The sequence below is a fragment of the Euwallacea fornicatus genome, chromosome 17 (genome assembly GCF_040115645.1).
Source record: "Euwallacea fornicatus isolate EFF26 chromosome 17, ASM4011564v1, whole genome shotgun sequence".
NCBI lineage: Eukaryota > Metazoa > Arthropoda > Insecta > Coleoptera > Curculionidae > Euwallacea > Euwallacea fornicatus.
In genome coordinates, this window is record NC_089557.1 from 717,041 (window position 1) to 730,452 (window position 13,412).

At 42.5% G+C, this 13,412-nt stretch overlaps 2 protein-coding genes across 11 annotated transcripts in view; both read left to right on the forward strand.

Annotated features, from left to right (window-relative positions):
* Six4 lies at positions 1-2,976 on the forward strand. 2 transcript variants are annotated; one of them, XM_066291990.1, is made up of 5 exons: positions 1-755; positions 1,918-2,188; positions 2,335-2,464; positions 2,522-2,638; positions 2,694-2,773. In XM_066291990.1, the coding sequence occupies exons 1-5, from the start codon at positions 324-326 to the stop codon at positions 2,701-2,703; spliced, it is 960 nt and encodes a 319-aa protein (XP_066148087.1). In that variant the 5' UTR covers positions 1-323; the 3' UTR covers positions 2,704-2,773. The 2 variants fall into 2 exon arrangements, with proteins under 2 accessions (XP_066148087.1, XP_066148086.1); XM_066291989.1 differs by having other exon boundaries at positions 4-755; positions 2,749-2,976.
* Positions 2,977-4,743: 1,767 nt separating this feature from the next.
* The window catches only part of PDZ-GEF (PDZ domain-containing guanine nucleotide exchange factor), a 28,189-nt gene continuing 19,520 nt past the window's right edge, over positions 4,744-13,412 (forward strand). For 3 of the 9 annotated variants that reach the window (XM_066292550.1, XM_066292552.1, XM_066292551.1), the window contains exons 1-3: positions 4,745-4,972; positions 10,232-10,589; positions 10,645-10,728. In XM_066292550.1, the coding sequence (XP_066148647.1) occupies positions 10,396-10,589; positions 10,645-10,728 (278 nt within the window). In that variant the 5' untranslated portion in view covers positions 4,745-4,972; positions 10,232-10,395. Of the gene's footprint in view, positions 4,973-10,231; positions 10,590-10,644; positions 10,729-11,475; positions 11,862-13,412 lie in introns of those variants that run through there. The other 6 variants (XM_066292548.1, XM_066292554.1, XM_066292555.1 and 3 more) reach the window with 4 other exon arrangements.

Here is a 13,412-nt window from a genome sequence, read left to right on the forward strand (position 1 = left end):
CTGAAACATTAACCCTAAAACTTCACATAAAAAATAGATCCAAAAAACGCATCCTTTGTTCTGGAACATCCCTCTTGCCCATCAACCCCAAACATCCCCTGATTTGCTCATCACCTATTGCGTAACCACGACAACTTACCGCAGACCTCCCTCATTGGTTGTAGATTCCGAAAGGCCCCTCCCCATAAACTAAAGGAAAAGCGCTCTGATTTTGATATTTGATATTCGCTTTAGGACTGTTGGTTCAGAGTTATTAGTGCGACTCTCGGTTAGACTTCTATAGTGTGTTTCGATGGTACTAAATAAGGAATTTCTATAAGAAAATGGATGGTTCTTCCAGCACCTCCAACGATTCGCAGGGAGACAATTTCCAGCAGCAGAATATGAGCTATTATTCGGACAACTTGTTCTTCGCCACCAATGGAAAACTGGATTATTTTGCCGGTAACGGGAGGAAGAATAGTAGGTTTCAGTACTGCTCGGCGACGAACTTGAACAGTAGTACCACCACGACAAAGCCATCGGTTTCCATGAACAGTAGTGCAATAAATGGCAATAAAAGTGTGGATGGCATCAGTGAAAATAAACGTTTGGGATTGTATGGAGGTAGTTTTAAGAAAGGTGCGGATAATAGTGGCGGAGGTGAGAAAACTGCATATTTCGGGGGTGGCAGTAACAGGGAGAAAAGCGGGGAGAGTGTGGTGTTGAAAGTGGACGCTTTTGGGAAAAAAGCCGTGAGCTTTTCTGCAGATCAGGTACACGTTTTTATCAAAGAATTGTTGAGGCGAGAACGGACACGTTCGTTTCATAATTATTGCTCTTCATGGCGACTACACTAAACCCCGCTTTTTCAATGTATTGGTGGCTTTGGCAGCAAGACAGTTTCCATGGAAATAGAGAAATTGACCGTCGATTTCATCGTTTACCTGACCTTGCTGGCAAAGTAGCTGGAAGTTTGAAAAACCGGGCCTAAAACGCTTATTATGCAGTTAAATTAAAGATTTCTTGTTAACAAAACGGTCATTTTTTCCATAAGATTAAATTTCCTAATGTCAAAGCCCTTTATCTTTGCCTCTCTGCAACAAAGCCAGTAAAGTTAAATGAAGGTATTGTGTGTCGCTTGCAAATTACTGGAGGTACTACTGTGGAAAAATGATTGCAAAATTACAACAAACATATAGGTATCTCATCAATTTTATTCAGCGGGTAAATAGCACAAAATATGTTAAAATATCAGAAAATTCTAAATTTTCCAAATTTATCATTTGTTGACGCCCCATGATTCACTAAGGACTTTCGGGACATATGCGGCTGTAAACGTCTTTTACCTTATCAACCTGAAAAGAACAACCTGGTGGGACTTAAATTAACCATTAACAGGATTTTCTTTTACTTTTTAATCAAATTTTCGATTGTAAGTTATTGACACCGACGCTATATTGGTAAAATTTAATTTTGGGTACTAAAAATCTGTACCATTTTGTCATATCTCGTTTATTTTATCATTAAGAGACTGTTTGGAAATTTTCCACACTGGGTCAACTAAGAATTCTTCTAGATTTACTAGAAATTCTACGGAATCGGCAACAGTGCCCGTAACTGATCAAAGTGGCCCTCCTTACACTATAGATGGTTTCTCTGACGGTTTTGGTTTATCGCTTTTGGTTATCGGTTACCCTCCCCCATCAAGCGACGGCTTCCGCATTTTGAAAAAATCATCCCCCAATCGCAGCAGGTCTTCGTCCTGCCATTTTCTCAAAAACAGGAAAACGGTCTATTTTGGTTATTTCTCTGTTATCTCGGATCCTTCCTATCTTGACACATGCGAAGCCTCATTGAACCCCGATTTTCGGAACGTTGAAACGATGTCTGAAAACGCAAATCCCATAATAAAAATTGTTTTCTTCGCATACGAAGGTCCAATGCATGTGCGAAGCTCTGCAACAACGAGGCGACTTAGACCGTTTATCCACCTTCCTCTGGTACCTCCCCGAAACTGACACCCTCCAAAACAACGAAAGCGTACTGAGAGCCAGGGCCGCGGTGGCTTTTCATAGAGGATTCTACCATGAACTGTACTCAATATTGGAAAATCACACTTTCCACCCCCGATGGCACACCGAACTACAGACGTTGTGGTTCAAGTCGCATTACAAAGAGGCCGAAAAGGTTAGAGGGAGACCTTTGGGTGAGTTTTGAGGATCGACATTTTGCTCAATTGCCGCAACAGTGCAAGATGACGCCAAATGAGGCTCATCAGAAAAATCAGTTTTTAGTTATTTCTTAGATTTCCTTATCTCATAGTTTCAAATTTTCTGGACTTAATTCTTTTAGGTGCGGTGGATAAATACAGACTGCGCAAGAAGTACCCCCTACCAAAGACTATCTGGGACGGAGAAGAGACTGTGTACTGCTTCAAAGAGAGGAGTAGGAATGCCTTGAAGGAGTGCTATGCCAGGAACAGGTAATTAAAACTTAGTTTTGCAATTATTACCGATTCTACCATGTTCAAAATTATTAGATATCCCACTCCAGATGAGAAAAGAGCGTTGGCAAAAAGGACGGGACTTACACTGACACAAGTTTCAAATTGGTTCAAAAACAGGCGGCAGCGAGATAGGACCCCGCAATCCAGACCGTAAGTAGAACTATTAGTAAATTGTCCGTATGTAACTGGGCCTTGTTGGTTCTAGATACACTTAATGGCGAAATACGCCTTAAACAACACTTGTCTTATTTTACTTTCAGGGAAATTATTCTCGGCAATATGGCTCTCACTCAAAGCAACCACCATCAAGGAAGTCTGGACATGGTGGCGTTCCAGGCAGCCTCGAAACTATTCGATCCCAATGGGTCTGTAACTTCGGCGTGTTATGCTGACTACCAGTTGTAATGGACGGGCGTGTTGTAAATAAATAAAATGTACATTTTAGCGCAATTATTAAGTGTTAATAAATGTTCTTTTATATAAGTCAATCGATTATAAATTGCAATAAAAACGTAAAATGCAACAAAGCTCTTTGGCAGGATGATGGAGGAAGTTATATGTGCTCATAACAAGATCAACGCATGCGTCAGTTTTAAATGGAAAATTTGACGTCAAATCCTTTTCCAGACTATTCATTTTATCCAGATTTTTTTGAGGCAGATGAGCCGAAAATCTCTAAGTTCACTAAAAAAATGAAATGTAGAATTTCGAGTAGGAATAATACTTGAATTCGAACAATCTAAAGTGAACCGTCGACAAAATTTTTATTTATTTTTATTATTTTATGGTTGCAGTCACTCGCCAGTTTGTTCATAAAAGCCTGAAAAGAGTTATTCGAATTACAACCAAATTCATATCTTGCGTGGTTTCTTGCCAGGATGGTGGAGGAAGTTTTTCCTTAATCTAATAGCACGAGCAAATCACGAATCTACGTACTTTCAAACGATTTCTTTTTCATCGAACTGTTGTTTAGATCAGCAACTTTATATAGCTTTCATCGGGCGAAGGTACGGAAAAGTACCTGGGTTACTCGGAAAATTAAACATTGAATGAAAAGAAAAATATCGATATCAGGTAGCTTGAAGTGAAGTTAATTCAATTATTTGTGTCTTCAAACGTTTTGACGACTCGGCCATTTGCTGTTTTCTGCATAAAAACTGTAGTTCACCAAAAATGTTAATTTAGAATGTATTGTGTTTGAGTAATGTTGTGTCTTGACGGGATGGTGAAGGAGATTTCCCGTGAATTATACTAAGACAAAACTTGGATTATTTGATTTCTTTTATTTAAATTCAAGGGAGTTGTCCAGGCTTCGACAAAATACCAGCATTTTCAGTATTATTCATGTTTTTTTTTCCTTTTGCGAAACCAGTAACAAGATTCATGGTGTTGCTGTTTTAACGAGCAGTCTCCACCTACAAAGCTTCTTCCTTAAAATATTATAGATATGAGAGTAACGCCGAAAGGAAGGCTGCTGAATGGTACCCTTAGTGAACGTCGCTCAGTTGTCAGAAAATTCGTGCACATTTATAATAAGGCATTACAATTCAAGGCTGCATATGACCATAGAGTTAACACAAAAGAAGCCTTGCTTTTCGCCACGCTTTAAGGCGAGACCCCGAATCGTTCGATTATGCGCTCCTGAAGCGGTTAAGGCCGTGGGTTAGAGCTCAAGTCATGGTTTATCCGACTCCTTTTTCGTTCTGTCACATGAAAGAAAACCAACAAAAAGAGGAAGAAAAGCCGCACACACACACACCGGACGCTGAATGCGGAGTGTCTTGCGGTCAAATTAAAACGCGTGCTATAGAGGATTGTCGTTGAGGTTCCGTAACGTTAAGGCAAAGCCAAAAAGGAAAGATAATTTTAAAACGTCACCCGCATTCGGTACCATGACTTTCACAGCACCGAAAATACCAATTTTTAGGTTCCAGCAATAAATGAGTTTGCAGTGAGGATTGCGAAATGTGACCTCGTTGGGTACCAATGAATCTGTGAATATGAAGCGTATTTCCTACTTCTGATTAGTCAATCACAAGATGCGTCAGAGACTACTGGTTCATGTCTGTCTGACTTAGCTCAAAACAAAATGGCTGCTCGTGTGCAGTGAGATGCCATCGTGTGACAATATCGAATTTTACGGTTCAGGTTAATGTTTAACGTTAACAACGGTGCTCGAGACGTCTCTATTTACGTCAAGCGTTATTTTTCCGCTCAACGGTCTCGAACCAGTTGTCAGTCAGTTTTCAGTACCTTAGTTTACCTTGAGTGCCGTCACGATAACAACGGCGAATCGAAACAAACGGCGAGCGAGACGCGCGTCCCCTGATCCCGCCACCTGTGTCGTGTGCGTTAAGTTTTTATTTTGTGTTTATTCGTTTGTTTTAACGGTCGCTTTTTGTTCGTTAGTGCCTGTTCTTGGATTACGTTTGCATTACACACTGCTGGTGGAGTTTCCAGGAGGTCTTGAAGAGGAAAGTGAAGGTGAGGTCTTTTGTTTTCGTCCAGAGGCAACTTTATTTTCATAAAATCCAAAGAAATTTTCTCCATAACAAAGTACGAAAACTTGACCCGCCGAGACACATTGTGGACCCTCGAAAAATCCATTATTCTGCTTTCAAATTCAGCTCTGACTGTGCCCGATCACATGATTCGGTGGGACCATCGTAGCTGGCTCTAACTCCAGGCTTAGCAAATGTGGAAAGTAGCCAAGAGTCAACAGAAATTAAGAACCAATCAATACTGTCTAATTTTCCATTTGACGATCCGAAAACCCTGCGAAACAGCTGTGGGTCCCCGGTGTCTTCGGGGTATGATTTCGCGAATTAATTTACGCCCCTAACCAAAAACGAGCGCCTTCGTCAACACCATTTGAAGCGGTTAGTAAAAGGAATGTTGCCGGAGATAACGGAAGATGCAGGCAGCCTCCCGACGAAGTCGGTCAACATGGCGAACAAGCTCGCTCTTCGTAATATTCAAATGGTGTTTTTAGGTTTCTTCCCATCTTCGTCTCGCCTTCTTCGGTTACCGAGCGTTGCACCTGTCGTTGCAACGATAAAGAAGGAGCCACACGGGTGATGAATGCGTGTGTTTATAGGATGCACGACCGAGAGGTCACAGATGTAAAAAAAAGATCAGTCGAATTGGCCGACACAAATATCAATATATATTTTTTTTAAAATAAAAACAGCTTTTGGACGCGTAGGGATGGAACTCCGGACCCTCTCACTCGCAGAACGCCGCGAAGTTCGCGCGGCTGTCGGCCGTTGAATTTAATAGGTGCCGACCATGACACCGCCGTCTTGGCCAATCGGGGACCGTGCGGCGATCATGTGGTCGATCTGACATTTGTGCCATCCGCACCGGCGCTGCCATTACTCCTGTGAATATATTAGTTTTTTTAGTTCGCTTGAATGGGATTACGGTTCATTTTGATGTGTCCCCGAGGCGTCTCAAGTGAGATTTCCGTATTTTAACATTCTTTTTTTCCTTACTTCAAGTTGTATTTTCGTCGACTCTGTGACGGCGAGACAATTTCTGGGAGGCGGCCCGGAAGTGTATTGTTGGTTGCTTATCATCGGCGACACCAAAATATCCACGGGGCCGGGGGGACGAACTGAGACTCGAAAAGGTGCCTCTCTGCGGCCCGTTTCCGTATCCACCCGAGCAAAAACCTTTTTCGTCGACGTCGCGCCGTGTTCCTCCATTATCTGCTCCACATGTATATCACAAATCCCGAAATTTCCATCCAATCGTCCCTCGGAGAACAGAGGCGTAATGAGCCGCTTTCGGACGAAGAATCTGACACAGGCAAGAGTGAGTTAAAAAATCAATTTTGGGACGTCCAGTAAATACAACTTTCTCCTATCGGAATCTAACATGCGGCATGAAGATGGAAATAGTGCTTTGTTGATCATGATGAGTAGTAGCACGTAACGGCAAATCTATTTTAATTGGCTCTGGTGTACGTACACCTAAATAGATAATGCGAACAATGTGTTGATCTGATTAAACGCTTTGGGATTTAGAGGCCGCGCCTAATGAAGCAATTTGTATTTTTATCTGTCCTTGATTTCGGCCGACTAATAACACGACGTCCTTTCCTTCGCTCATGCAAAATGACACTTACAATAACAGAAACCGAAAAAAGAGGACATTACGCGAGGTATTTTCTTGCCCTGCGGGAGACTGCGGCGGCCCTCGACGAGGTCCGCGGGCTGTCCTTCGGGTGGGAGAGTTCAAAAGTCGTCCTCTTCCGCCCTGACCCATGCTACGCCTCTGCTCAGACCTGGATTAATGGACTTACTCGGGAACGAACCGACATCTGAGAAATATCTCTTTCAGTTCCTGAGATATGGACCAGCCTTAACGTTGACTTCCTCGATTCGAAAGTACCTCAAAATTGAGGTCGCACTTTTAACGTTCCAGAGCCTGAAGGGAGGCGCGCAGGGCGACGTAGGATCCAGGTGTTTCGATATTTTAGGGGCGCAAATCGTGTCCACCGTCCAGGCCACGTTAATTTTCTCGGTGGAGGGTCCATCGCCCGTGGACGGGGAGTATTTCCGTAGAGAGCCAGGGTCACATCAAGAAAATACGTGTTTTCTCTGACAATATAAATTTGAGCCTTAAAAGCTCTCGTATTATTTCATATTACGTTTATCAATTATGAAGCCCCGCAACCATACACGTTTCCTTCAGGTTTTACGGTTTCCTATTATTGTTTTCATGGACACTACGTCTTAGTTCGTTGACTTTTTTATTGGTTTTTAATAATTACACTCCACCTGATCACATTTCAAGTCGTCTCTGGTTCTTTGAGCAAAAAGCCCCATGAAATTCCCATATACATATTCGCGACTAATTTTAATATTCATGTAACCGCGTTGTTTTTGTATTATTTTTGCTGCTCACTCGATGTTAACAAATCCAGGACCGGTTCTGCGGTACCCATAGGTAAAACGTACGCTGGCAATACCGTATTTAGGGCAACAGTTCTGGTAGTCATTTTGTCAAGAAATCAAGCATCAAACCGCTTTCTTTGATATGTCGCCTTTTGGCATCATGTGCGACTTTCACTGATTTGTAAGAACAGAAAAAAAAACAAACAAACAATGCGATTTTATGGTGTTTAAGCATTGCGCAGGCCGAGGAAGGAAAAAGGAAGCCGAAAAAGGTTTTCTCCAGTTTTTTCGAGTGCTTATGGCAAGATTGGCCAAAGCATTGTTGTACCATTATAGACAATGAAGGATTTCACAAAACCCATTGTTCTTGCCTCGTTTAGAACGTTGTGACTGTAGCACCTATCCAGGACCGGCCTTAGCGCGTCTGGCGCGAAATTTTTAATCCACCTCCCGCCCGCCCCGGGACAGTGTCGGCCAGGAAAGTCCGCCTCGCTGGGCCGTCACCCAACCTCCCCCCCCCTCTCCCACCCTTCCTGAGGCCGGTACTGCAGCGGGCGCAGGGATCTCATCCGCAATAAATACGTTTTCGGTGTACTTCATATCGGGGCTTATCTCCCCGTATTTACCACTCACCTCAGGTGGATGAGTCATATCATGTTCAAACATCAAGCGAAAAAATAATGATACGGCAGCAAAAATATGAGTATGGATGACCGAGCAGAAACCAAAAACCATAACGAAGATTCGCTTATGATTTGAATTGGCAGGTCTTCACTCGATTACTTTCGATTTACAGTTACAAGAATGGTGTAACCAGCTATTTCCTGCATGGGCCCCATAAATGGGGCACTTATTGACCAATCGTTGTAATTAATTATTATGCGAGTGGGATGTCATCGGTTACGACACCGCAGGACTATTTCGGTTTCGTGCTGAAATTTACTGTGCAGACCGACTCATCAAGGAAGTATGGGGATTCGAGGCTGCACCTCAATTGTATCGAAGTTGTCCTGAAAGTGTCTGCCTTATCAAATACCTACCTACGCCACTGCATACAAGGTGTTTCATGATAATCTGTTGGAAAATTGTTTTTTTATTAAAAAAAAAAAACAGTGGCGTAACATGTTTTTCGTTTAAAATGTCCAGGGTCACATCGACGGGGACGTCACTAGTGAAATGAAGAACATTGTTTTCCCCCTTAAAGCATGTGTCTACATCTTTTGCTTCCCAATTTTCATGAAAACATTCAATGCAGGAACGGACTTGGCACGTTCTCTACTCGTCTCTTAGGGCGGTGGTCGCTTTTCCAGTGTCTGAGACGATTTCCAAACTGCAATAGTTCGATCTTCGCGTCCAAGTCGTCAGACCCTCTGATGAGATACGCAGGTTCCATATGGGACCCACGTGTAGACGCACGCGTCGTGCGCCCGCGTCCAGCGTCCCATATGCGTGGAAAAATTAGGCTCCGCATTAAATCACAAGTAGTCACGCATAGGATTAATTACCACACATAAAAATTTTATTAACTATGATGATGATGATGATGATGATGATGATGATGGTGATGATAATGATGATGGGCGAGTGCTTCTTCAAGTCACGATACGGTCGATGAATTTTCACCCATAATGAGCCTCTATCAGTTTCACGCCGACCGTTAAATCTCAGAAATCAAAGGTGAATCATCAGGAAATTGATGCAATTACAGACAGAGATGTGAAAAACTAATGATCACAGTACCGGCCTGGGAGGGAGGGGCGGCAGGAGGTTGAACGACGGTCCACGACGGCAGGCCAGGAAAGGCGGCGGACTTTCCTGCTTTTTCTCATAGGTCGGGGGGCGATGATTGAAAATTTCGACCAGGGGGCCCGATTCGCCGATGCCGCCCCTGTATGAACGCATTCAATTTCCGTTACAGTCGTCGTTTTGCACCATGCCGAACTGGAAACAGTTTGTTTCAAATGTAAGAGAAATTTTAGGTAATTAAAACATAATAAACATTGATGGTAACTGCTGCGGTTATTAAAACATCGTTATTTGTTTTGGTAATGGCAATTATAAACAGAAAGGTGTCTTGGTAAACGCTTTTGGGAAATGTTTTATTTCACGCAGTCTGAGGCAGGTAGGAACACAACCCATGAAAAAACTATTTGATTAATGCAATTGTAATTCAATAATGCTGCGTATGAACGACCGTTTTGTCGCACTAGTGTGGGAATAAACGCACCCATCTGCCCGATATAGGTAGCATTACTCATGACATCATCCAGTAAGAGTTCAGGGTTAATTACTCAGGCTTCACTGGGCTGTCTGTGGTTTTGACCAAAAAATCTTGCCCACTTTTCAACCTTCCATTGTATATCTTCAGATGAAATTAATTAACTAATACCGCCCACTCTGGATGATGGTCGTTTGACTACCTAGATTTCTCTTCTTAATTATTAGCTCAACATAGATGCCGTTTTCAAATCAGTGTCAAGTCGACCGTAATCGATTGCTTTCGCTGGTCTGTATGTGAATCAGGCCTAAATTTTAACACAATTTACGTTCAATTTGGAAGCTCAGGGAACCGAGCAATTGCTAAAAAACATCCCCCTGCGGGCAAGCCTTTTCCCCCGCACCCACATGGCAAGTTGAGGGTGTCTATGCAGGGGGTGAACGGCCTAAAAGCTTGAAAACCGCCTTATAATCAGGTATGCACGTATATCAAACTCAGCCTTCTAGTTATGTAACTAGAGATAAGCTTCGGTAACTTGGTGCATGGAATGCCAACTGATAAGCTACATAAACCCACATCTTCATATATTTGCATTTTCTCTTTTCACATTTATTTCGCTTCCAGGTCCGCCCAAACAAAGAACAAAACCATGGAAATTCCAAACAAATGGCAAATAAGGAAAGCCCTATTTGTTCTTTCCATCTTCAGCGGAGGTTTGAATTTGGGCGCGAAATCTGCACACTTTCTCTGCCAAGTGGGTAGTATTGGTAGCGCCATCTAAGACCGACATGACGGACTGGGAGGGAATGTGGCTGCGAGCACTCGCGCGGCCGCCACATTGCAGGTCGCTGCAGGACTTGCAAGTGATTTATTACGGACTGAGCGGCTTGGAGGCGCTGCAGTCGCTCCGAGATTCGAGTTTACGCGCGCTTTGCAAAGTGGTGCGATACGAGAAGCATTTGGCCAATGACGTGCTTTATTAGTAAGTTGTTCTGTATTAATTTAATAAATATTATTAAATAAATTCATAATTCTAGTACGGGAGAGCTCTCTACTTGCTGGTACATTTTGCTGTCTGGCTCGGTGTTCATTGATGGGTCTATGTTCCTGCCTCGTTCAAGGTAAGTTTGATCCGCGAATGAATCATTCTGATCAAAAAACTCGGTCTTAATTAGTTAAAAAAATATGTATGACGTTGTAGTCCGTGGGTCAGGGCGTAATAATACCGAGCAGATGCGAATAAAGTGCACCTTTCTTATTATGGAAAAACAATCGTTTTCGTCGCCTACTTGCATTACCAATCCAAAAAAGAATGAGATCTCAAACAAATGAGTATATATTTGTTGTGAGGTGATAGCGTGGGATAGTGCTGGGGGGCGTCGAAAAAGGCCCATTATTGAAAAGAACCGTATACCTAATAACATCGGTGATTGAAGTCTTTGCAGAAATAAACGTGCGTGGGTTTGTTAATAAAAATCAAAATGTAACTCAATAAAATCCCAAAATTAATAATAATCTATAAAGAAAATTGAAAAAGCCGCGTCCTGTAATTAGGAGGGAAAGGCATTCTTGCGTTCACCGCAATGTTGCTGTGTCTCATGAGCTAGGGAAAAAAATGTTTAAGTCTTGCATCGGTGAAGCTCGATTCTGCATTATCTGAGCTTAAAGAATGAAATCGAAACTTTTCGATCAAAAATAGGAAGATTTCTTTGTTTTTCTTCCAGAAAAAAATCAGATATATCCTAACTCTTAAAGTATAATTGCTCAAAACGGCAATGCCGCAGACAGCCCAATATTCCGATTCTACTCGACTTAACCCGACCTTATATTTCCAACATTCTCCGCGCATGGCGCTACCTCCAAGTCCGACACAAAACAGCAGAATTCGCTAGACGACCGTGACTGTTGCTGCCTAGACGAAGCTCATCGAGAGATATTTTGTTTATGTTTTTATCAGGAATCGGACCTGATAAACAGATAAACGCGCACACTGCACTTCAATCAAAGTGACCCCACGGATTTCCAACGGTTTTCGCGCGTGTCCGTCCCGAATTCACCGTGTTTTTCCATCGAGGAACTTTCCCTTTACCTGGTGGTTCAGTGCTCCTTTGGCATGCCTACACGAAGAATTGAATGAATAATCGCCGGGCCTACCTGTTACTGAGTGTTTCGGAGAGATTTTTTTTACTGTGTGTTTCGTGACTCATTGGGATTTTGAGGAATTTCTCTGGAATTATTGGAGACGTCGAAATGAGTAGGTATCTAGCATGTTAGCGCTAATGTTCGGCTGTTGGCAGCTGAATTTCTATGTGGAAAGTTGAAAAATTGCAAGTTTGGTATGTTTGGAATGACTGATAAGCGGAAAACCCCAGATTTAATCAAATTTAAACGGAAAGATTGCATCGAGGTGATCTGTCTTGGCTTTCCATTATTCATCAGCCATTACCAAACAACCTATCATAATTGACCTTGATCCCAACAATCCCATTGGGCTGAGGCAAAAAAAAAGAAGATCAAAGAGAGCTTCACAGCCAGCTTTGAAAAAATCACTTTGCTGCTGCTCTCCTCGAGAGCCTTTTCAGTTCTCGACTGTCTCCATTTCTCTTAATCTGGAAATTTGCAAAATAATCTTGAACAATGTACAAATCTCCCTCTGCCCTTTAACAATGCCACAGGAAAGCGTATTGAGGAAACTCCAAAGCTGAAAGTTACTTGGGGCTTAAAGTTTTTTTTGGCACGTTATGCTGTGCAAAAGGAGCATTGAAAATTTCAATCTTTGTCATCACGTTCGGTGTGTGTAGGGACTTGGCATGTTTCGCCCTGTATGTTTAAAATGTGATAAGCAACAAATCTGGACAAATTACCAGAAAGATTTAAAAACATGAGTATTTGCCTCTGTGGAATCTGAAAGGGCTCTCATGAAACTGTGAATTTCGGCAATCTTTTAACCTCATTTAAGTGCGTTCTTTTAACTCTGATTTAGACCAGTATTTCATGCCCAAAACTAACGAATCCGCACTAAAGAAACCTCAAGTAGGCATTCAGATATCGGACTCGTCTTGGACAATTTCATCAGCTGTTATCTATTCACCAGATGTTTGATGGTAATTACCAAATGGCTTAATCAGCTCCCTATGTTAACGGTTTACCCGTTAGAGCGGAATGTTTTTTTAAACGATCACCCCTTGTGCGGTTTAAACATGTTTTCAGCAAGATTTGAGCACCTAGACTTTCTTAAGCTCCGTTTAAACTTCGCTTTGTTTAAGCTCCGCTTCAAGCGCAGTGCGAGCTGCACTTTGAATGGCGCTTCCATTTCATGAACAAATTTATTCGGAGAATCCAGGAACGAGGACCATTGAAAGTGTGAGAGAAACGCTTGACCAAGACGGACAAGTCATATTGAATGTGTCCGGAGATGTTTGATTTTGACCGTGAACTTCAGTGATGACGGACCGAGTAACGATAGTTGATACTTTTAACATGTAAAGTGATACATGATATGCGTTGATCGGTAATTTACCGGGCGAACGGGTGGCCAAGTATCACGTTGGTCCACTGTCAAAAACTGACCGAAACTGTTCGATAGTTTGCCGGTCACTTTTAGCCTAAACGCTCCGGCACCTTGGTCCTGACATCCCGGTTTTTCCCCTCCCGGGCCTCGTTACATCCATTTGGCGTCAACCAAGCACGCTTTATTGAGACGTTCGTTTCTCATTTGAGTGAAACCCCAACGAAATCCAGACAAGTTCTCCATTTTATTCGGGTCACGATTGAGCGCAAAATATGATTAATTTACGCTCGGAGG

Excerpts from the sequence above, each read along its gene's own strand:
- Six4 (XM_066291989.1), top strand. The coding sequence starts at position 324 with ATGGATGGTTCTTCCAGCACCTCCAACGATTCGCAGGGAGACAATTTC. Across the intron at positions 756-1,917 it reads TGAGCTTTTCTGCAGATCAG|GTCCAATGCATGTGCGAAGC; the intron begins GTACACGTTTTT and ends TCGCATACGAAG. Across the intron at positions 2,465-2,521 it reads GAGTGCTATGCCAGGAACAG|ATATCCCACTCCAGATGAGA; the intron begins GTAATTAAAACT and ends CAAAATTATTAG.